The sequence below is a fragment of the Microcaecilia unicolor genome, chromosome 6, assembly GCF_901765095.1.
Source record: "Microcaecilia unicolor chromosome 6, aMicUni1.1, whole genome shotgun sequence".
Classification (NCBI taxonomy): Eukaryota; Metazoa; Chordata; class Amphibia; order Gymnophiona; family Siphonopidae; genus Microcaecilia; species Microcaecilia unicolor.
Genome location: NC_044036.1, coordinates 315803896 through 315828052, shown reverse-complemented (window position 1 = coordinate 315828052; position 24157 = coordinate 315803896). Strand labels below are relative to the sequence as shown.

At 44.7% G+C, this 24157-nt stretch overlaps 2 protein-coding genes across 2 annotated transcripts in view; both read right to left on the bottom strand.

Annotated features, from left to right (window-relative positions):
- Positions 1 to 24157, bottom strand: part of TRIM47 (tripartite motif containing 47) — a 52266-nt gene that overhangs the window by 27828 nt on the left and 281 nt on the right. The window contains exon 2 of the mRNA XM_030208236.1: positions 3718 to 3724. The gene's annotated coding sequence lies outside the window, so the exon portion shown is untranslated. The remainder of the gene's footprint in view (positions 1 to 3717; positions 3725 to 24157) is intronic.
- Positions 70 to 24154, bottom strand: LOC115473355 (E3 ubiquitin-protein ligase TRIM47-like). The gene is made up of 6 exons (XM_030208239.1): positions 23498 to 24154; positions 18802 to 18897; positions 17502 to 17732; positions 8970 to 9135; positions 6563 to 6637; positions 70 to 644 (listed from the first exon to the last, which is right to left on the bottom strand). The coding sequence occupies exons 1-6, from the start codon at positions 24080 to 24082 to the stop codon at positions 97 to 99; spliced, it is 1701 nt and encodes a 566-aa protein (XP_030064099.1). The 5' UTR covers positions 24083 to 24154; the 3' UTR covers positions 70 to 96.

Here is a 24157-nt window from a genome sequence, read left to right as displayed (position 1 = left end):
ATTCTGAACATTTCCAAGTGGTATTGTTGAGGGCTGTCGGGGACTTAAGTTGGACAGAAGCCAAAGTAATTCTGTATTCATTAAAACCTTTTATTCCTAGGAGAGGATCCTGAGGTGTGCACCAACACTTTCAAGATAAAAAGCTGGGTATAATTTCAGTGTCCTGTATTTCTGAAAATGTAGCATGTCAAACTGCATCAATTGTATCATCCTTGTTCCCCTGACATTATAAAATGTCAGACTTTGATTAGAACTATCACGCTGCAGGTATATTCCTAATTTAGTAACAGATGATTTGCGGGACAAAACAGTCTCTTCATTGTTGTGGCAAACTGAGACGGACTCCCCATGCCAGCAGAGGCACCAGGAGGCGTCGTTTCTCCCCAGCCGAGTGCTTGTGTAAGGTCCATATCGGGAGAGCAATTGAGTGGCAACACCAACGCTCGCCAAACCTTCAAGGACTTCAACCTCCCAATAACTCCTGTGCTTAAGCTCCTCCTTACCTAACACCTGGGCACAGTTTACAAATCTCTTGCTGCTCTCAGGATAGCTTATAGGTGTTGCCTGCCGTTTCACCTCTTTGGTTCCAATCAATACAAGTGATCTTTCTGCAGTCTCAGGATCCAGATTCATGTCGCAGGCATCTGGTCATGTAAGAAAAAACAAGTATTAAGCAGTTCTCCAAGCCAAGTTTAATGTGAAGACTCAAATGCTGGCTTGCAAAGAGAATTATGAATAAAAATAATCTTATTTTGACCAATGTCTCCAAAGCATCTTGCTCGGACTGTTGCAAATTTTCACAGTCTTTTCAAGATGGAGATCAGACAACAAAAGCTGTCTTTCTGCTAGAGCCTTAAAACTGTGAGAAAATAAAAGCATGTACCTAAACAGACTATGGGGTCCTTTTATTAAGCTGCGCTACAAAGTGGCCTGCGCTACTTTTAGCGCAGCAGTAAAATGGCCGATTTTTTTCTGTCTTCCATTAATGGCCATGTGCTAATTTCTCAATTAGTGCGTGGCTATTACTGTGGAAGCCCTTGCTAATTGGGCAGTGTGTGGTAATGTACTTGCTACCCGATTAGCACAGGACACACCTACTCTCTGCCCATTATCTTTTAGTGCGGGAATCGCACGCTGATGGGCACACTACCGTGGGACACCTCAGTGCATTCTGTGGTAGTGCTTTTTACCCCTGGGTAAGCACACAGCTTAGTAAAAGGGCCCTTTTTTTAAATTCAGGCAGGACCAGAACAGCTATATTTCCCAGGAATACAGATTTCATATAACCGTATTGCCCACTGTAAGGCCACTGCTTTACAGATCCGAAGGGCGACACTGTTATAAGGTCAGACCCCACTTTGAGGAAAATGAGGACCATATCTGCTTCAACACCAATGGAGACAGATTTAGTAATACGAGCTATTACAGAAGCAATTTTCACACTGCCTGCACTGTCGCAGAGTTAATTTGACATTGGTTTTCAAAATGGAGGCATTTGTGTACTTTCACTTTGTAACCTGTTAAGAAAAAGGTACCCAAAGATACCCATGCTTCATTTTCCGACTAAAAACAATAAAAAGGCCCTAAAAAGTGTACGCGCCTACAGTGCAGCTTGGTAAAAATGGCCCTAAAATTCTACAGTGTTGAAATACCTGCCCTAACCCCTCCCCTTCCTTTGAAAGCGTTTCTGCTCAGTGTGAATAAAAGAGCACACACTGTGGAAGTACAATACACACTTAATGCATATAGGGTGAGAAATTTTCACCCATGGAACTGGCCTTCTTGGGGTAAATTCAGAAGCAATTTGAGACTCCACAATAGGACTTTAAACACTCAGGGCCAGATGCACTAAACTTAATGAGCCATTAACGAGCAAGTAGTAAACCGTGGCATGCACTAAATGCTTCTCCGAGCCATTTTCCGATCACGGTAGCAGCTAACGAAAACAGAATGCAGATGGGCAAAATAGTATTATAATGTGTAGAAATCATATCGTAATAAGATGCACTACCGTTTTCTGATTGCCTAATCGTGGAAAATCTAACGGGAGGTCTGTACCTCTCATTGGGGCTGCAAACCTCTAAAAACATATAAATTTAACAAACAAAAAAAAAAAATCGGGAAAAATAACGTCCAAGTGCTCGTCATGGACATCCTTCACTGCCTAGGCACGTCCGGGCCGTCCTCCTAAAGCTCCTAACATGAACGTCCTTCGCTGAAACATTAAAAAAAAAGGACAGCCCTGAAGAGCAATTGGACGTTTTTCCCCAGTTTGTTTGTGATGGGTGTTCTTCTGCAAGGACGTCCAAACAAAAAAAATATTTGGACGTCCCTTTCGATTATGCCCCTCCTCCAGGTCTCTCTCAGCCAATCATAGCACGTTTAGCTGACACCAGTAGCATCGGACAAATCCTTCCAGCCCAGAAAAGCTTTTTATTTTCTTTCAGCCTGGCACAAAGGCAAGCGACACTTAAGCAGTTTTCAACTTGCGTCCCCCCCCCCAGGATCGGGACGTACGAGGACGCAAATCAAAACTTTTTAGACGTCCCTCTCTCCAGGTCTCTCTCAGCCAATCACAGTGCGTTTAGCTGATACTGGTAACAGCTAAGCGCGCTGTGATTGGCTGAGAGAGACTGGAGGGAGGGACGTCTAAAGAGTTTCGATTTGCGTCCTCGCACGTCTCGATCCTGGGGGGGAGGGGGGGCAAGCTGAAAACAACCTTCAGCTCCATCTCTCTTCTGCTTTTCGCTGCTCGGCCAAAGGGATTCCCGGGAAGTTGTTTTAGTGAAGTACATCAATAAAGGACTCCTTGGCATGCGCAGAACAGCCAGCATAACGCTTGGCTGCTCTGCACATGCTAGACCGGCTGACTGGATTCTGAGGGAATAGAGAATGCAAGTGAGCTACAACGAGCAGCTCATTTGCATTCTCTTACCTTGATGCATTCCCGTTGCTTACCGATTCGCTAAGGAATCGGTAGGCGACTGGCATTAACGATAGTTTTAGTACATCTTCCCTTCAAGCAGGAACATCTAAACTTACCACAGTAGGTGTGTACTGTGATAGTCACAGCCAGGATAGTTGGGTTAAGGCAATTTCAGTTTGAACTACAAGTCCCAGAAGGCATTGCAGGCAAGGAGCCAAGGGGGTGAGATGAAGAACCCAGACTGGACTCCTAGCTGCAATCAGGGAAGACATGGGTGTAAGCTGGCAGGATGTGTAGATTGGCTGCCACTAGGGGGAGAGATAGGAAACCCTGTGTGCAGGAGCCTCATTAGTCTAAGGCTTAACTTGGCTGGTGTGGGAGAAGCTAATGAAAGGAGAATGATTGGTTGTGAGAGCAGAAGCCAGGAATTGATTAGGCAGGTGGGAAGGAGTCCCAGTTGAGTTCAGTTCAGTTGAGAGAAGCAGAAGGAGAGGAGCAGTTGCAGGCTGAAAACCCTTGGGCAGAGGGAGGTCCCTAAAGTACTGAAGCAGGCTGAAATCCCTTGGGTGAGAGGAAGTCCCTAAAGTATTGAATTCACCAGTGAAGCTGATGCAGGGGGAACCCTTGGGTAGAGGGAGTCCCTAAAGTAGTGAACTCTCCTGAAGGTAAAGAGAAGGTAGAAACTGCTGCTTGGTGACTGAACTGTGATGATGAACTGAAAGAACTGTTTGTCTTGGGAATTGAACTACTGTTTATTGTGCACTGGATAAAGAGCCCAGACTGAAGCTGACTGTGAGCCTGTATTGAATCCTGGTAGGTGTTGGCAGCCTACTGCTTAAAGGGGACTATTTGCCAAACACTTTCAGGTGGCTTACATGTGCTTAAGATTAAAGGTGAATGCTGCTGTTGGAACTATGTTATCGGGTCTACTAGAAACCTGCATGGAATAAAAGCCTTAAAATTGAAGTTGCTGGTGGACATTTGGTTCTTGATTGTACCGGGAGTGCTCTCCCTGGTGACAGTACCTAAAATTACAAATGCTTGTGTTTTCACCTGTGGTCCATTTGCCTGTCTATTTTTCCTCATATTCCTAAAAGTAGGTAGGCACTGAGAAAACATAACGCTACTTTTTATATAATAGGGGCTAGATTCTGTAAATGGCATCTAAAATCTAGACGCATTTGATTAAAGCGCCTAGCGCGCTTCTATATAACACGATGGAAAAGGTTCCTTTTAAAACTCCAATACATTCTTTTGCTGGTCAGCCAATGATTGTGTGGGTGGAACAGTTTTTGTTTGCATGTATATATTCTTCTTCTGGGTGCTATGCTGCCTAGAGCAATTCAGCTTTCTGGCAGGGTCATGTAATCTTTACTCTTGTAGACTGCTGCATGTCACTCATTCCCTCTATGAAGTATCCCTGCTTTCATGACCTAGTTCAGGATGTAACTTTTGACCCCTATTAGTGATCTCTAAAGACCCTTAGTTATTGTGAATAATCTATTGTTTACCTCCCTCTGAGTCAGGGATTCCATCTTGGACACAAATTACAAGCTGTCTCGCCCGCCCCCCCCCCCCCCCCCCCCCCCCCCCCCCCCCGTCTACCCCTGTAAAATGCATTGCCTTTTTACCAGTTACTTATCGACAAATATCTACAGAAAGACTCATTGACCCAGAATCAATACAACACTCTTGATTTCAGTTATCTACAGTAAGCTATTGTCATGTTCCCTGCTTGCGCAAGGTATGGGAACCTGAGGATATGGCGGCCATCTTGGATGTGGGCATCTCCAGGATAGGGTGGCCATCTTAGAGGTGGGCGTCTTAGGATGGGGCGGCCATCTTGGAGCTGGGCAGCCCCAGGAAGGAAGACCATAGTTGCTTGAGGGCATCTCCGATGGGGGCAGCCATCTTGAAGACAGCTGTGCATGTTTGGGCCTAATTCCGGTCCTATTTAAAGCCCTGCCTCCAGCCCTCCCATGCTTCGGCTTCTACTCAGTTTTCAGGGTAGTTGCAGTGCTTCTGGATCTGCTACGCTTTGCTGCCTGGTTTTGACCTTTGCCTGACTCCTGGACTTGCTTCTGTTTGCTGCCTGGTATTGACCTTTGCTTGTACCTGGATCTTCTATTGTTTGCTACCTGGTTTTTACCTTTGCCTCACTCTACTACTACTACTTATCATTTCTATAGCGCTACTAGACGTACGCAGCACTGTACACTTGAACATGAAGAGACAGTCCCTGCTCGACAGAGCTTCCTGGACTTGCTTCTGTTCGCTGCCTGGTATTGACCTTTGCTTGTACCTGGATCTTCTATTGTTTGCTGTCTGGTTTTGACCTTTGCTTGACTCCTGGACTTGCTTCTGTTCGCTGCCTGGTATTGACCTTTGCTTGTTCCTGGGTCTTCTGCTGTTTGCTGCCTGGTATTGATCTCTGCCTGACTCCTGGATTTGCTTCTGTTCGCTGCCTGGTGCTGACCTCTGTTTGCTCCTGATCCTGCTTCTGCCCGTGGTTTGGCTGTACCCTGTGGACTTTGCTCTGGACTAAGTTCTCTCTGCTGTTTGCTTCCCGCACCTGGGGGCTCAACCCCTGGGGAACGGAGGGGGACACAGGGGGAACTTGGGGTTGGCCGACAGCTTGGTGATCGGGCACAAGAGCTCACACCTCCACTGGGCGTGCTTGACAGCTATTTGTTTGCTTTTTCTAATAAAAAAAGTGTTGGAAATTAAGAATATGAGTTTTTCATATGAACATCAGTGGACCTGGTTTAACTTGCTAATACAAATTGCAAGGGCCGTACAACAATTAAATGTTATAAATGTCAGAACCATGGCAAAAGCCAATCAGATTTTTTTTTTTTACATAAACATTGCTCCTAAACGTAAGAATCCATCATATGCAAAACAAATCCATCACAGTCTGAAAAGAAGGGCTGTAGATAATGAGCACAGGTGTGCACCTTGAAACAGAGCGAAAGGGCACCCTGAAACAGGACAGGGCAAAAAGGCAAAAGCTGATAAGTATGTGAGCTGGAGACTCATGATCTGATAAGACATTCTTGCATGCAAGCAAGCATGGGAAAGGAGCAATTATGAATAGACAGAAAAATATGGTTTAACAACAAGAGAAGAAGCAGATGGTGTTGAAATAAAACAGGATGATCTCTGAGGAAGATAACTTGTTAAAGTAATGTGAAGCATTGTTTAAAAGGTTTATAAACAGTCGAACCAGTGCATTATGTTGGAGAGACGGTTACAGATAACACCTATGTGTAGCAGTGCTGCTCTCCCATGAGAAACTATTAAAATTGTATTTGTATTTTGGTAAGTACTAAAAATAGCTTTTCTCATACGTGGCCTTCCTTAGTCTTATCACTTCAAATTCTGGGAAGCTGGTATAGTAATTTGGGGTGGTGGTAAAAAGACTAGCATTAAAACAGGGCACAACATGTTTTATGTTTCTAGGCCATATGTTGTAAACTTTTTATTCATAATACTACATCTGATCCTTTGTTGTTTAATGGAGGGGAGAGGGGAAGCTTGGATATCTTTTAGATTTTATACAATCCTGCTCTTCATAAAAGCATCTTTGTAAAACCCAAAACTACAAACAATGCAGGTAGTGAGTTCAGATCTTACACTGTAAGTAAAATACACGAAGCTCAGATGTGGCAGAGTGAAAACATCCATCACTTAGATTTTGTGTGCATCCCACTGTAAGGAGAAAAACATATGAATTTAACAACAATATACATTTCATGGTCCTATAATGTGGGGAAACATACTTTGAACTTGACTCAGTTTTCAGCAGGTTGCTTCCCATGATTTGATTTTTCCCTTATATTGCAAACTACTACAAATTACTACTTTTAGGGCCCTTGTTTACTAAGGTCTGCTAGCGTTTTTAGCATGCGCTAAAAATTAGCACACGCTAATGCTAGAGACACCCATAGGAATATATGGGTATCTCTAGCATTAGAGCGCTAAAAAGGTTAGAGAGCCTACAGCGCAGCTTAGTAAACAAGGTCCTTAATGTTGACTATGTCAAGAGGACTTTTTCTTATGATCTTTCACCCAAAAAAATCACAACAGAATTAAACACCGAGTTTGCATGTAACTATTTTAGATCCGATTGATCTATGTTTATGTCTAAAAATTTGATACCCCACCAAAAAATGGTTCTAGGGGAGTTTACAAATCTAAAATCATTCAAAGGAAACAGAAAAGAACATCATAAACCATAATCTACAAACTAGCAACAGATTGAAAACAAAATTTATGAAAGCCTTAAGCTGTGTAATCTTGTCAAAGGGTGTAGTCAAAGCTAATATTATAGCCAGACTAAAAAAAAATAGATCTGGACACTTCTAGAAGACAGGTCCATTAACAACTAGATGCCAGTCTTGAAAGATCATCGTCTCTTAGTTTTCTGAGCGATCAATATGGCGTAGACCTCTTCTTTAGGTTCTGCTGGGAATAGCCACTATTACATAAGTACATAAGTAATGCCATGCTGGGAAAAGACCAAAGGCCCATCAAGCCCAGCATCCTGTCCCCGACAGCGGCCAATCCAGGTCAAGGGCACCTGGCAGCTTCCCAAACGTACAAACATTCTATACATTGTGAGGACTCTGAAAGGAGTCCAGTTCTAGTCATGCTGAGACCGGGACGGGGAAGAGGTTTTCCTTTGAAATGTAATGATTCTTCTTCACTAATCCCTTCTAGACAAAAAGTTCACCCTCTAGTGGTCAAAGCCCCAGTGAAAACACTAGTTAGGGAGAGAAACTACCAGTCCCAGAAACCACTGGGGCATCAGCAGGACTCTCAGGAACTGGAGGGAGGGGTGAATGATTGGGAAATGAGTTCTGATCCAGGGAATGAGCAGCAGCTGGGGGAACCCAGGGTGGAGGAGGAGATGGAATGGAATATAGAGGAAGGAGGAGAAGAGAAAGAGGAGGAGTGCCTGGAGGTTGGAGGGCTTGCTCAAACTTCCTCAGGAAAGGTAAAGGCTCTGGTGGCGGGAGTGTGGCCCAAGCTGTGTATACTTGGAGAGGAGAAAATAATCCAGTGGGGAAGCCACTGGTGGAAGAAACTAACCCATAAACTATCTAAGGGTAGGAGATAGTGCTGATGAGGGGAGGCTACAACTGGGAGCAAGACAAAGATTTGCTGTTTGTGATATTCTGAGTTAAGATTGGACTGTGTTAATAAGCTGAATGTGGAAAAACTGAACTGACTCTTGCATTGTTGATGAGGAAACTGCTTGAAGATTAAGACTGTATTAAAAGGTGCTGAGAAAATAAAGACCTGTGGTTTTCAAGAACTATAAGACTGCTGAAGTTTTGTGTGTCCCAGTCGTGAGCTGATCCTGGGCGCAGGTCAGCTGGGGAGCGGTTAAACCAGGACAAGCAGTGCAGTGGGGAGGTGGTTTGGAGCCCATACCGGGGAAACAGTCAGCTAAGCTAAGCAGGATTAGCTCTGGCCATCACATGGAAGGGAGACCCAGCTCACATGTTATTCCTGAAATTGTGGATTTTTCCAAGTCCATTTAGTAGCGGTCTATGGACTTGTCCTTTAGGAAACCGTCCAAACCCTTTTAAAACTCTGAAACTGGATGAACCACTGGTCTGACCAAGCATAGCTGTAAGTCCAGAACTCTCCTCCCTGCTATTCTTCTCTCCCTAGAAATTCAGATTCAACTAAGGGCTCTGTTTATTAAGCCACACTAGCGTTTTTAGCTCACGCTAATAATTAGCATGTGCTAATGATAGAGATATCCATAGAAATTTAAGGGTGTCTCTAGCATTAGCGCGCACTCATTTTTAGCGCACACTAAAAACACTAGCGCACCTTAGTAAACAGGGCCCTAAGTCTGTTGCCATATTAATGGACTGGGATGGCCATTCTGGTTTTAGGGTAAGCAAAAAAAAAAGCAAGACAAATCTCTCATGCCTCTTTTGCAGGGCCTGTTAAAGGTCAAAAGAACAGACAATGTTTACCCAAAGCAACTGTTGAAAACACAGATTTAAAAAGATAGTGGACTAACTTTGGTTGTCCATCTTTAACTGGTCCCCTTGATTCTTGCATTCTTTCGTCAGCAGGTCCTTCACTGTACAAGCAGCTTGACCATATATGGTGAAACTCAATTGCTTATCAACAGTCAAAGCAGGGATGCACTTTTCTTCGGCTGTCGTTTTCAGAATCTGGAATTGCTGAATCAAAAAACAGCAATGAAGAGTTATCAAAATTTCTGTTCTGGCTATGCAAATTATTAAATACTAGTAAAAAAAGGCCCGTTTCTCAAACAAATGAAACGGGCGCTAGCAAGGTTATCATCTAATGGCGAGTATGTTTTTAAGGGAATTGTTAGGAGAAATGTGCTGTGATGATAATTGGGAAGGGTGTATAATGAGAAATATGGTCCAGGGGTATGAGATGCGGATTGTTCTTTGTTTTTTTTTTTAATCTGTGTGTTGTGCTTTGTATAGGGCTGAGTGATGCTCCGACGTCTCTGCTTTGCTGCTAATATGCTGTTTGGGGGGGGGGGGGGGGGGGGGGTTGGTTGAGAGAGAGAGAGAGAGTGAGTGTGTGTGAGTGAAAAGAGAGAGGTTTGCGGGTGTCCTCTGGATGGGGCTGAGTGATGCTCCGACGTCTCTGCTTTGCTGCTTAAATGCTTGGGGAGGGGGGGGGGTGGTTTGGCTGAGAGGGTGTGTGTGTGTGTGAGAGTGAGATAGAGAGAGAGAGAGTGTGTGTGAAAGACAGAGGTTTGCGGGTTTCCTCTGTATGGGGCTGAGCGAAGCTCCGATGCCTCAGCTTTGCTGCTAATATGCTGTGGGGGGGTGGGGGGGGGGAGTTTGGCTGAGAGAGTGTGTGTGTGTGTGAGAGTGAGATAGAGAGAGAGAGAGTGTGTGTGAAAGACAGAGGTTTGCGGGTTTCCTCTGTATGGGGCTGAGCGAAGCTCCGATGCCTCAGCTTTGCTGCTAATATGCTGTGGGGGGGTGGGGGGGGAGTTTGGCTGAGAGAGTGTGTGTTTCACAGAGAGAGAGTGTGTGTGAGAGAGAGAGACACAGTGTGTGTGTGTAAGAGATTTGCGATTGTCCTCTGTATGGGTCTGAGCGATGCTCCAACGCCTCTGCTTTGCTGCTAATATGCTGTGTGGGGACGCCTGTAAGGTACTCCAGGGAGAGGGACAAGGTTCAGCAACGGGTGGGCAGATGCTGGAACGCCAGGGAGGAGGAGAGATTTTGGATGTGGGGTAGGTGAAAAAAATCTATAATTGTTTAAATATCAGGGGGGGGGGGGGCCGTGCCGTGGAAGGACCCATCTAAGTTAGCCTTGGGCCCATGCAAAATACTGGGTCTGGCCATGCCACTGGATTGGGAGGGAGGGGGGGAATTTGAGTGGATTTAGGTAGGAGTGTCTATGACTATATCAGGAGGGAGTATGTGTGTTTGACTGGATTCTGTGTGATTTTTGAGTGACTGGGGGGGGGGGGAAGTCTGCAAGTGTGTAGGTGGGGTCAGTGGTCATTTATCGTCCCCCAGATAAGTCCCTTTCATCCTCTCTCAGTGACTTTGATGCCTGGCTTGCCTTCTTCCACGATCCTTCTTCCCCTTCTCTCATCCTTGGTTACTTTAATATTCCTGCTAATGATCCTTCCAACTCTTATATTTCCAAGTTACTCACTTTAACATCCTCCTTTAATCTCCAACTATGCTCCACCTCCCCCACTCATCAAAATGGTCACTGTCTTGATCTCATCTTCTCCTCCAACTGTTCACCCTCTAGTTTCCTTGCCTCTGATCTTCCCCTCTCTGATCACCATCTTGTAACTTTCACACTTAAATCTCCTCCCTCCCAGTCCCGTCCTATCTTATCTAATTTATCTAAGAATCTTCACGATATTGACCCTTCATCTCTATCCTCCCATGTTTCAAACGTCCTCTCTACTGTGGCACCATCCACGTCTGTCAACGAGGCTGTTTCTTCTTACAACAATACTCTATCCTCTGCCTTAGACACTCTTGCACCTTTGATGACCCGCCCTATAAGGCGTACAAAACCCCAACTTTGGCTGACTTCTAATATCCGCTACCTACGTTCCTATACCCGCTCTACCGAACGCCTCTGGCGTAAATCTCGAGCCCTTGCTGATTTCTTACACTTTAAGTTCATGCTGACCTCCTTCCAATCTGCTCTTTTACGCACCAAACAGGATTATTATATCCAACTGACCAACTCTCTTGGCTCTAACCCTCGACTTCTCTTCACCACATTGAACTCTCGCCTCAAGGTGCCCCCTCCCCCAACTCCCCCTTCATTATCTCCTCAGACCCTTGCTGAATTCTTTCACGACAAGGTTCAAAAGATAAACCTTGAATTCTCTACCTCGCCACCTCTCCCTCCACTAGTCCGTTCCCCTCTCTCTCCTTCCCCTCATTCCTTTTCCTCCTTTCCTGAAGTTACTATAAAGGAAACTATACTTCTCTCCTTTCTTCCTCAAAATGTATCACCTGTTCCTCTGGTCCCATTCCCACCCACCTTCTTAATGCCATCTCACCTGCTCTTATTCCTTTTATCTGTCACATTCTCAACCTCTCACTTTCCACTGCGACTGTCCCTACTACCTTTAAACATGCTGTGGTCACACCTCTCCTTAAGAAGCCTTCACTCGACCCTACTTGTCCCTCTAATTACCGACCCATCTCCCTCCTCCCTTTTCTCTCCACATTACTTGAGCATGCTGTTCACCACCGCTGCCTTGATTTTCTCTCCTCATATGCTATTCTTGACCCACTACAATCTGGTTTTCGCCCTCTCCACTCAACCGAAACTGCGCTTACTAAAGTCTCCAATGACCTATTACTGGCTAAATCCAGAGGTCTCTATTCCATCCTCATTCTTTTTGATCTTTCCGCTGCTTTTGACACTGTCGATCACAGCATACTCCTCGATACCCTGTCCTCACTTGGATTCCAGGGCTCTGTCCTTTCATGGTTCTCTTCCTACCTCTCCCTCCGCACCTTCAGTGTTCACTCTGGTGGATCCTCTTCTACTTCTATCCCTCTGCCTGTCGGCGTACCTCAGGGTTCTGTTCTTGGTCCCCTCCTCTTTTCTATCTACACTTCTTCCCTTGGTTCATTAATCTCATCCCATGGCTTTTTCTACCATCTCTATGCTGATGACTCCCAAATCTACCTTTCTATCCCTGATATCTCACCTTGCATCCAAACCAAAGTTACAGCTTGCTTGTCTGACATTGCAGTCTGGATGTCTCAACGCCACCTGAAATTAAACATGACCAAAACCGAGCTTCTCATTTTTCCCCCCCAAACCCACCTCCCTACTCCCCCCGTTTTCTATTTCTGTTGATGACTCTCTCATTCTCCCTGTCTCCTCAGATCGAAACCTTGGGGTCATCTTTGACTCTTCTCTCTCCTTCTCTACTCATATCCAGCAGATCGCCAAGACCTGTCGTTTCTTTCTGTACAACATCCGTAAAATCCACCCCTTTCTTTCCGAGCACTCTACCAAAACCCTCATCCACACCCGTCACCTCTCGTTTAGACTACTGCAATCTGCTTCTTGCTGGCCTCCCACTTAGTCACCTCTCCCCTCTCCAATCAGTTCAAAACTCTGCTGCCCGTCTCATCTTCCGCCAGGGTCGCTTTACTCATACTACCCCTCTCCTCAAGTTGCTTCACTGGCTTCCTATCCGTTTTCGCATCCTGTTCAAACTTCTTCTACTAACCTATAAATGTACTCACTCTGCTGCTCCCCAGTATCTCTCCACACTCGTCCTTCCCTACAACCCTTCCTGTGCACTCCGCTCCATGGATAAATCCTTCTTATCTGTTCCCTTCTCCACCACTGCCAACTCCAGACTTCGCGCCTTCTGTCTCGCTGCACCCTACGTCTGGAATAAACTTCCTGAGCCCCTACGTCTTGCCCCATCCTTGGCCACCTTTAAATCTAGACTGAAAGCCCACCTCTTTAACATTGCTTTTGACTTGTAACCACTCGCCTCCACCTACCCTCCTCTCCACCTTCCTGTACACATTAATTGATTTGATTACTTTATTTTTTGTCTATTAGATTGTAAGCTCTTTGAACAGGGACCATCTTTCTTCTATGTTTGTGCAGCGCTGCGTACGCCTTGTAGCGCTATAGAAATGCTAAATAGTAGTAGTAGAGTGGACAAGTGTGTAACAGAGTGAATTTGGGGTGTATGTTTCCTTTCCCTTTCTTTCCCCTCTGTTCTCTCAACTTCCTCTTTACCCCTTTCTTTTCCTTATCCCCGTTTCTTGCCCTCACCCTCCAACCTAAGACTCATGACCCCCAGCAGCCAGACTCAGCCATTCCTTCCCCAGATCACCCCTCCCTCACACAACCACAGGTACATTTCATTCTAGTCTTTTCAAGGTCTCATTCCTTTTCTCATCCCTTTCTTCTTCAGACTGAACTTCCCAGACTCATTCTCTCATTTCTAAAAGCTTTTTCTGTTCTCTTACCCCCCCCCCCCCCCCCACTTACCTCTGCCACATAAATTCATAACCCTCAATTTCACTCCTCTTGTCCCCTCCAAGGCCGACACTCACTCTGGGGTCTTTTTACCAAGCTGCGATAAAAGGGGGCCTGTGCTGGCATCAGTGCATGTTTCGGACGCACATTGAGGCCCCACAGCGGTTAAAAAGCTGTCTTTGGTTTTTTTTTTAAGAAACAGATGTGCGGCAAGTGAACCACTTGCCACGCGGCCATTTTGGGGGAAGAGGAGACCACCACTCACTGAGGTGGTGGTAAGGGCTCCCGCACTAACAGGGCAGCGATGATTACTGTCAAGTAGTGGTGCATGCAGGGAGTGGGAACTACCACTGGGCTGCTGCAGTTGCCCGGCAGTAGATTCGGATTAGCAAGCAGTAAGCCTACACTGGTGTCTTTTACAAAGCGGAGGTAAGTCCCTCTATTTCTTTCTCTCTCGCTGTCCCCCTCCTCATGAAGTTGCAAGGTCAGAGGTCTATCAAGCCTAAATGCGATATTAGTTCTTTGTGTCTATCTTAAGGAACATCACTAAAACAAAACAGTAAAGCACTTTATATTACATAAAAAAAGTAAAAAAAAAAAATGTTTTTGCTTTCAGGCAGTTAGCTTCCAAGATATTTGATGGGACCTCTGTCAATTTAATTGATAGTTGTTTTAAAGAAGAGGATTAATTTTAATTCCAGAATCAAAAAAGATCTGGGCTGTGTGTGACCTGAAAAATCTTTTGGCTGGTCGAAAGTTTTTCAGCTCTGCTGGTATTATTAATGTGCTTACTCTTCTGAAATGATTAGGCTGGGGGTATAATACTTGACCAGTCAAATATGGGTTCAAATCTTGGGTTAAATTTTACATATTGGAATAGCATAAGCTGAGAGCATCGTTTCTTTTTTTTTATTTATTTATTTATTTATTAATATATTTGCAATACATCACAAGAATTTCTTGCTATAGAAACATGAGAGTAACATCAGTAATACAAAGAAAATACTTTTACAACAAATTAGTCTTCTCTTCTTAGACCACTAAAAGGAAAAATGAGGGGGGATTCTAAAAGTTAAGAAGAACATTAAAGTAATATGTTACGTAGGCAAAACAGGCCTGAACGCTAAATCCACGGTTAATTACATTTCTCAAAACTTTCTCTAGGGGTCACTTGACAATTTTCTTTAATTCAACAAAACTTTTCAGCTGGTCCGGGTCATAAAATATGTATTTGTTACCTTTATATTTTACCAAACATTTACAAGGATATGATAATAAGAAACTGGCTCCTAGCAATTTAGTCTCTTCTCTCAATGCAAGAAACTTTTTGCGTTTTTCTTGAGCAGTTCTTGTCACATCCGGGTATATCCATACTCGAGCTCCAAGAAATTCTTTAGGGGCATTTTTGAAATATAGTTTCATAACTGAATTAACATCTTGCTCAAAGACAAAAGATACTAAAACAGTAGTACGAGATTGAACTTCATTCATAGACTGTTCCAAAAAAGCTGTCAAATCTTGTAGTCCAAGAGATTGTGTAGGTTGATTTTCTGATTTTCTCTTCTGCTCCTCTTTTTGCGGAATTGGGAGATAATATATTTTATTGATCGGAGGCATCATATCAGAGGAGTAATTGAGATTCTCAGAAAGGTATTTTTTAAATAATTCAAGTACACTTAACTCTGGCATTCTTGGAAAATTAATTATTCTCAAATTAAGACGCCTGTTAAAGTTTTCAAGTTGGTCTAGTTTATTGTGTAATATAATTTTATCTTTAATCAGGCTATCTGTAGAAATCTTTAAAGAATCAATTTCTTGTTGAAAAACAGTTCTCTGAGAGCTAACTTCCTGCCGTATCTTTTCTACTGAATCATTCAAGAAATCAACTTTAGTTACTAAAGATGTTGTTTCCGAAGCAGCTTTCATAGTAATAGCAGTTAAATGTTTTAACATTGTCGAGATACTTCCCAGAGTTACCTCTGCTGGGGCAAAAAGCTCCCGTTGTAGATCTTCTGCAGTTTTCCCGGGCAAGGCTCCATCCGCTGAGTCTTCCTCGGCGCCATCTTCAGACGCCGCCAAGAACTCCACCTTATCCCTAAGATCTGCAGGGCACAGAGGAGGATTGAGATCCGGGGAGGAAAGTGTGGTATCGTGCTCGAGAGGAATCGTCGCTTCTCCAAACGTTCCCTCAGCCAAGCTCCCTTTCACCCTCTGCCGTGGGGTACTCGTGGCGAAATCGTCGAGGGTCGTCTGGATTGATTGGGCAGTCGTGGTCGCGGATGGTAGGCTTTTGACTACCCCTTTTCGTTTTGTATGCGGCATTTCTCAATTAAATTTTCAAGCAAAAGGTAAGTCCAGAGAGCCTCCACGATCGCTATCGAGTTGCGTCCGCCATCTTGGAACGCCCCCGAGAGCATCGTTTCTATTAGGTGAGAAAGTACAGCATTGTCAAGTCTGTGAATGTTTCCTTGTCGGTGTTCACCTCGCCCTCTGATGGCCAGAACTGGTGGCTGCTATGAACTGCCATAGACTGTCTTGCTTGTTCCTACCCGTTCCAGACTTCAGGGCCAGTCCGGTCCGGATCTTCCAGACTGCCAAGACTTACTCTTCGTGTTTGTCCCTGACAGCACCCGTAGCTGCCTGGTGATTGCTGCAGCTGAATCTCAACTGCTGCTGGGCTTATTTGCCATTTGGAAACTCTCTGCTTGGCCTTTGCATCGTCTTAGGCCCTGGTCTGTGGGTGTACGCTGTGCACTTCTGCTTAGTTTGAGTTTCTGCCTGAGTTTCTTGTCTGTTTTCTGTTAGGCTGTGCGTAGTTAGATTAGGTTGTGGTTTGTTTTCTAGTCTTGTCTCTGAGTTATAGTTTTGTGTTTAGTCCTTGTCTGTTTGTATTTGTGGCTGCTTGCAGCTTTTAGTTCTTTCCCTTGTCAGTGTTTGTTTCCTGTCTGTGTGGCTGCTTGCAGCTTCCAGTTTCTGTCCCCTAGCTTGTCCATTCCCTGCCTTGTGTTGTGTTGTCTATCTGTGAGTCCTAGCCCAGTTTCCTGCCTTGCTGTCCATGTTCATTCCTTTTCCCTCTGACCCTCAGTCCCTGTGCTGCCTAGCTGTTAGCCAGTCCTGCCCTGTCCTACAAGTCCTGCCGGCTGCCAGCAGCCAGGGGCTCAACTCCTGGTGAAAGGTGGCCATGTGCAGGTGAAGCCTAACTCTTTTATCAGAGTTCTGCCTTGCCTCTGGTGTGGGGTGGTTTTGCCTGCCGCTCCTCAGCAGTGGCCCAAGGGCTTACAACCCAGTTTCCTGCTTGAAAACCTGACAAGCATGCATTTACCGAAAGTGGAATTTCTGCTGTCTGAGTCTGATGTTAGTTTTGGTTTTAAACTGAATGGTTAATGTTAATGACTGTTTTAGGAGCACCTAGATGCAACTTCCTGTTTATAGACAGAATGTATGGTGGATTCTGTTCCAAAGGGCTGAAGTGCTATCAAGTGTCTATACTGGGCCACCCATGGCCAGTGTGCATATCAGTTGCTGGGGAATAGGGATGTTGTAGCTCAGCTGACGCCACTGTGAATGTCATGAGCAGCAAGGAAGAAACAACAACTGTGTATTGCTCTTCTGCCTGAAAACCTTGGCTTGCTTGGGGGTATAAGGAGGGGGTTGGGGTTTGCAAAGTCAGCTGGAGGACATGGTTCTTTAATGGAGATACAAACAGCGTAACAATATTTTTAAAGCGAGAGCCCTGTAGGAGAAAGGTATACCATCTTTTTGAAATTGAATTTATATTAGTATAAAATATATGTCTTGCAGTTAATTGATCACAGAAAAAAAAATTCTCTTTAGAAGTCTTGAGCAAATCAGAAACTGTAAATGCAAAAACGAAAACGGTGCCGACTGCTGGCATTTGTTCCATGCACCACTCTCTGTGGAACTGCTCACTGCTGATTTTACTGCTGTTAATGCAAACTGGTGAGAGATGTATATGGTCTATAGCCCACTATATATATAAATCTATGCAATTAATACCAAGCATACTTTATTCTCTGGAAAGACATTTCCTATTTACCTGTATGAAGGATACAAAGTCTGTTCCAGGAACTTGATCCACTTTCTCTTTCTGCTGTCTCAGCTTGTCGTATCTCACTTCCAGCTGCCTGAAATATTTTTCAGTCTTCTCAAGTAATGACTTCTCTTCACTCTCAATAAATCCAATCACTTCCTCCTGGAATTTCTCCAGAATTCTAGCAGCTTCAGCAAGATGCTTCTGTACTTCCTCCTTCTCCTTCAACACTGTGCTCTAGATACCAACATTAAACAAATTCTTCATTCTGACATTCCCACGCACTCGCAGAGTGGAAAGGACAAAATCTCCTTTAGGTAAATTTAACAATGTGCATTTATTATCACTACTACTAAACCTTTATATAGTGCTCCAAGGGGGACAGAGCACTATACAGATACACATGAGACTTCCTGCTTTGTGGACACTTACAATCTAGTAAAGACAGACAGACAGACATGACGAGAGAAAAGTATCTGAGAAGAATGAGGGAGAATATGTAAAGTCTCAAGGTGGGTCTCCTTATCTCTAGTATCTGCATCCACTCTGTGTATATAATACTTCTCTTGCACACCAGTATAAACTACAGCTGTACCGAACAGCATATGTTACTAGTCGGCTGAATACGAATAATGAAAAATATTATTTGGCAGACTATGAATAATGGGCATAAAAGAAGCAATGTGAAATCAGAGATCAATTGTTTATTTCAGTAGGATGTAGTACAGTAGAGTCCCAAATTATTCGTATTCAAATTTAAATCACTATTTCCTGAATATGAATAATGTATTCAGGACATTTTTTGGGACCAAAATACAAATATTCGGTACAGCCCTAGTATAAACTGACAATTTTTTCATTATACTTCAACCTAATACCAGTTCTTTTTACTGCCTCTTATCATCCCTCACTAGCCACCTCTTCAGTGTGGTCTTGTACACCCTCCAGTGTCCTTCCATATTACCCCTCATGCAACTTAATTTTGAGCTTTCTTCCGTGTTCTTTGGCCAACCACCAGATGCTACTGTGACAGTCAAACTGCCAATAGCCTGACTGTGTTGTTGCTACATGAATAGAATTATGGAGCCAACCTGAAAATGGGTCTGGAAAATTAAAAGCTGCTCAAGTAGAGGGGTACTCTGAGAATCTCCCCAAGAATATTCTGTCAGGATCCTCAGATTGCAGACACATCCTAAAAAACTACATCAACTACAGGAGTTATTAGTGGGACAGACACACAGCATTTTAAGCCCTCCTCCTTAAGCCCTCCTCCCTGTGGGAAATAGGCTAAAGAAGTTCAACATACCTGTATGAGATCCCGAACCTTTCTTGTCTTGGTGATGTTGGCTTCTAATTCCTGGATCTGGCTCTGTACTCCTCGCAACATTTCAGGCTTTTGAGACTTTTTAAAAAAGGCATTATGTTAACAAAACAGCTGCTTAAGATTTTTCTTTATACAGTTCTTACTGCCCCATGTAACACCTTCTCAATCTAGAAGCACAGAAACAGAGAAAAATGTAGGCAAATAAAGACCATATGGCCTGTCCGGAATGCCCATCCATGCCATCTACTCTCCCTAGCACTCCCTTAGAAATCCTATGTATTTGTCCTAAGCTCTCTTGACTTCAGATACTGGTTTGAGCCCCACCACTTCCACCGGGATGCTGTTCCACGAATTCACTACCCTTTCCATGAAGAAGTATTTCCTCAGGTTACTTTCTCCTTCATCTTATGCCTGTATTCTTCTCAGCCCTCATCCAACAAGGCTGTACTGCTTCAGGTAGATGATATTTACCAATTAATTAATTTATTTTATTTATTATAATTTGTATCCCGCACTTTCCCACTAAAAGCAGGCTCAATGCGGCTTACATAGTAATAGGTAACACAGAATTTTGTTATGTAAAGTAGGAAATTAAGTATAACATAATAGAAGGATGGATGGGTAGTAAATGGATGGGTAGGTAGGTAGGTAGAGACAGGTGATAGAGAGAGGAGGGTAAGGTGGGAGATAAGAGTCTGGGTCAATGTTGTTTTCTCTTCAGTATATGTAAATTAGATGGGTTCATGAGATTAATCTGGGTCTTTTGGGTAGGCTTGTTTGAATAGATGGGTTTTTAGTGCTTTTCTGAATGGTAGGTGGTCATGGATTGCTCGGATAGGTCTAGGGAGAGCGTTCCATAGACGGCTGCCCAGGAAGGAGAAATTGGATCCATAATAAGTTTTGTATTTGAGACCTTTACAGCTGGGGTAGTGCAGGTTGAGGTACTTTCGTGAGGATACAGACATGTTTCTTGCTGGAAGGTCGACCAGATTTATCATATAGTTTGGAGATTCTCCGTGTATTATCTGTGAATTATTGATAATTTAAAAGGTATTTATTTAATAATAATAGGATTTTAAACAGTTCACTCCAAAATGCATATGGAGAAACAATGACAGTTCTGATAATTTATTTCTTGGATGACAAATTTTCTTCTAATTTTGTGGGCTTCCATTTTTTTCCATCTACCCAAACCTTAGCAATGACATTCCATAGCCAGAGCCCACAACTCCCTTTGGAGCTTGCCATACCCCAAATCTAGTCACTAGCCACCAGATTCTATATAATTGGGCGTGCAAACTTGGGCGCGGATCCCAGATCCACATGCTAATTAGTTAATTAGGTGTTATCAGTGGGTTTCTGACAGGCACTTAATTGGCAGTATTTAGGAGTTATGTGTGGATCTGCTCTTAGTCCTATTCTGTAATCATGCGTACCTAACTTTCACAGTGAGCAACTCAAAAGGGGGCATGGGTGTTCCCAAGATTTAAGCACAATGTTCTAGAATAATGTCACTGGCACGCCTAAATACCATTTCTTGGGCACCAGCTTTTGGCAGGTGTAAGTGCTTGTGCGATAAGCCCGAATTCTGAGAAGGGCACTTTGCATGGAACGACCTTTACAGAATACTAGCTTAATGTGGATCTTCTTAGCACCTAACTTTGGGCATCATTTACTGAATTTCCTCCCCCCACCTAGGTGTCATTTTTGTGTGAACTTGGTTGCCAGATGGGAAAAAATATCCAGCCCAACCCACACTTAAAAGGAGCCCAAGGTTCCCAACAGGCTATCTGAGGAGAGGAGGGATGTCCCACCCGTGCAAGTGCCCTACGGCTACCTCTGTCATGGTCCATGTGCTCACTCTCTCATCTTGCTGGGCCTGCCTATATATGCTGTGTGAGAGCAGCACAAGCAAGCTCAGCGTGATGTCAGCTGTTAAACCTCTCCCATTGGACATCCAGAATGAGCCTTGAAACTCATTACAAACCTCATTCTGGATGTCCAATAGTTTTGTTTCTCCTCTCCAGGGCTCCAGCTTGCAGCCACACGAGTGTGAGAAAAGCAGCCCATGAATTCACGATAGGTAAAACATTTCCCGCAGATGCGTTTAAAAACCCACCCAATTGGGCAGGAAAAGCACGGAATTGGCAACCCACAACCCCAATCCTGCATTACTCATGGAACAGAAGGCAGGATTGGGAAAGTAACCCAATTCTACCACAAAGCCTAAATGCTGCCCCTTTAAACAAATCTGAAAAGTCTTGAGAAATCTGGGGAGTCAATCAACTCCAAAGTCAATAGCATACAGCAGCCTTAATTCAAAACCTCTATTCACAGAGGTTTATACCCTGGGAAAATCCGAGTCAGTTAAATGATGCAATTCAGATTATGGAACAGACTCAACATGGCCTTGTTTCAGAATATGGTTTTAAACATCTGTGTATTTGTTGTTTGCTAGCACATATGCTGAATTTATTTCTTTTATTTTTCATAAGGTATTTTGACTCCTGACGCAGGCACATATGCTAAAAACATGGTTGTGTCAAGATTGTTCATAAGTGATTGGAACTGTAGTCTGCATTAAAGGTTTTTGCACCAAATCCTTGGTATCCTCGCTTCTGTTGCCTCACTCTCTTCCCTTCCCTTTGCGTATCCATGAGGCTTGGACCATCCCCCTCTCTTGATTTTGGCAATTCAGATTACATCTTTGCAAAAGGTTCCTTAATGTGGATAGACAGTTTGCATCAGACCTTTTGAGTACAAGCTGCTAGAGCATCAACACATTATTAATGCACATGATGTCACATTGCGAGAGGGTTGTGTCATTTACTGTCAGGTTTTCAAGGCAGAAACTAGGTTCGTGAGCCCTTGGACCACTGCCGAGGCGCGGCAGTGGCAGGCAAAACCACCCCACACCAGGGACAAGACAGAACTCTGACAGAAACAGCTAGACTTCACCTGCACTTGACTGCCCTTCTCCAGGAGTTGAGCCCTGGGTGCAGGCGGCCGGCAGGACTTACAGGACAGGGTAGGAACTGGATACCAACTAGGCTGAAAAGGGATTGTGGGTCAGAGGGGAAAGGAAAATACATGGGAAGCAAGACAGACTACTGGGCTCAGACTCACAGACAGACAATACGACACTAGGCAGGAAATGGACAGGTTTAAGAGCAAGGACTAAACACTGCAAAAGAGCCACTAAGAAAGGAAACACAGACAGGTAAGAGACAGAACTGAAAGCTGCCAGGCAGCCACTAAACAAGAAACACAAACCACCAAGAACTAGACAAAGAAATATAAACAAGAAACAAGACTGAAAAACAAGCAATACAGTACAAGATAAACTACACAAAGACTAGACTAGAAACAGGCAAGACTCTCAGACAATAAACTGGACCAGGCAGAAGTGCAAAGAGCACACCAGCATACCAGGGAACTTAGGCGATGCAAAGGGAAACACAGAAGCTTCCAGGTGGCTAATAAAGCCCCTCAGCTGCAGGAATCACAAGGCAGCTACGGGTGCTGTTCAGGCACAAACAAGAGAAGCAAGTCTGGCAGCCTGGAAGATCCAGACAGGACTGAGCTGAAGTCTGGAACGGGTGACAATTCATAGTAGCCACCGGTTCTGGCCACCAGGGGGCGAGGTGAGCACAGACAAGGAAACGGTCACGGACGTGACATTTAGCCACTGGTTGGAGAGATGCTGCCTTACAGCAACCATAGAATGGAAGTCAAAAGGGACAAACTGGAGTTGAACCTCTCCCTCATGATCAAAAGCAAACGCCGGCGATAGAGGCTGTTAGCACCATACTAACATTGGCGTTTGCTAACCCCGCATGATCAGAGACCTCGAGCGCGTGAAACAATGCACTTGAGGGCTCTTACTACAAGTAGCATGCAAATGCATGCTAAACGGGGCTTAACGCATTCATCCTCAATGATCAGCGACCAGCACGCCAAAGATTGGGTAGTTGGCTGCGACAAACCCTACGCCAGCTCCGAGCTGGCGTTAGGGTTTGCAGATCATTGGGGAGGAATGGTGAGCCCTGTCCAGTATGCATTTGCATATAAGGAACAAGGAGGAGGCAGGCTGCGTCCCTCCTCCAACCAAGGTAGAGGGGCGGGCGGGCAGGCAGAGAGGGAGGGTGGGCGTCAGATCGGATGGCAGAATGGACCCTTGTCAATGCTGGGGGTGGGGTGGGGTTGGGTTGGGGGCGGCAGCCACTTGACCACCAGGGACCATTTTCAGGGGGGGTTGGGGGGGGCTGGAGACCCACCTGGGAGGGGTGGGATCGTCGGGGGGACCGGAGGTCCACCGGACCTCCAGCCCCCGTTTTGCCTTGCTCGGGGCAGGGGTAGTTAGGACCCGGTGGGCCCATGGACCTCCACAGCCCCTGTGTTTGACAGGTTTGGGCTTTTGACAGCCCAGACCTGTCAAACAAGTGCGGGAGGATTGTGCTGAGCGCATGCTTGGCACAATTCGCCCGCACTTCTAACCCATTATCACAGATTATTGCGCTGCTTAAATCTGCATGCATTATCTCTGATCATCCGTGCGGTAAAGCCCCGCTCTGTTCCAGCACTATTTTTAGAGCGCTGTTTGGAACTGCGCGGGGCTTTGATTTGTGCTACTAAATTCTAGAGACTAACCTGCCCCAGATTTTCATATATATCTTACCTCTCTCTCTGCTTTTTCCTGCTCTGCTGGCACCACTTCATGCTCTTGATGGCCCTGGCATGCACACTCCTGGCAAATGCATATCTGATCAGTCTTGCAGAAGCTTTCCATGGGTAACAGGTGGACTTTACACACACTCCCAATGTGTCTGACAGGAGGCACTAGTTGGTGGTTCTGGAAAACAGAATTCCTGTAGTGAGCCTGTACGTGAGAAGCACAGTATGACGACATGCAGAACAGGCAAGATTTGGCAGCCTTTGTCTTTTCATCGGTGCAGAAGTCACACAGAACATCTGTGGAAGATGGTGGAGCCTCGGTAACCACCACTTGCCTTATTGGCTGCCACCGTTCCAGCAACTCACACAGAACGAGATTTTTCCTAAGTTCAGGTCTGGCAGGAAAAGTGATTCGGCAAAGAGGGCAGCTGACATCCTGGCCTGGCCTGTTCGCATTATCCCAGTGTGCCTCAACACACTCCACACAGAAACTGTGCCCACATGGGATTGTAACAGGCTTCTGCATTATTTCTAGGCAAACTGAACACGAAAGAGGGTTACACGCGTTTGCTTCGAGCTTCTTATCCATCCTGTATTATAGAACCAAGAGAATGAGCGAGGTGCCACCGTCTGAGTAAAAAGACTACTGCTTGCAGCAAAATGA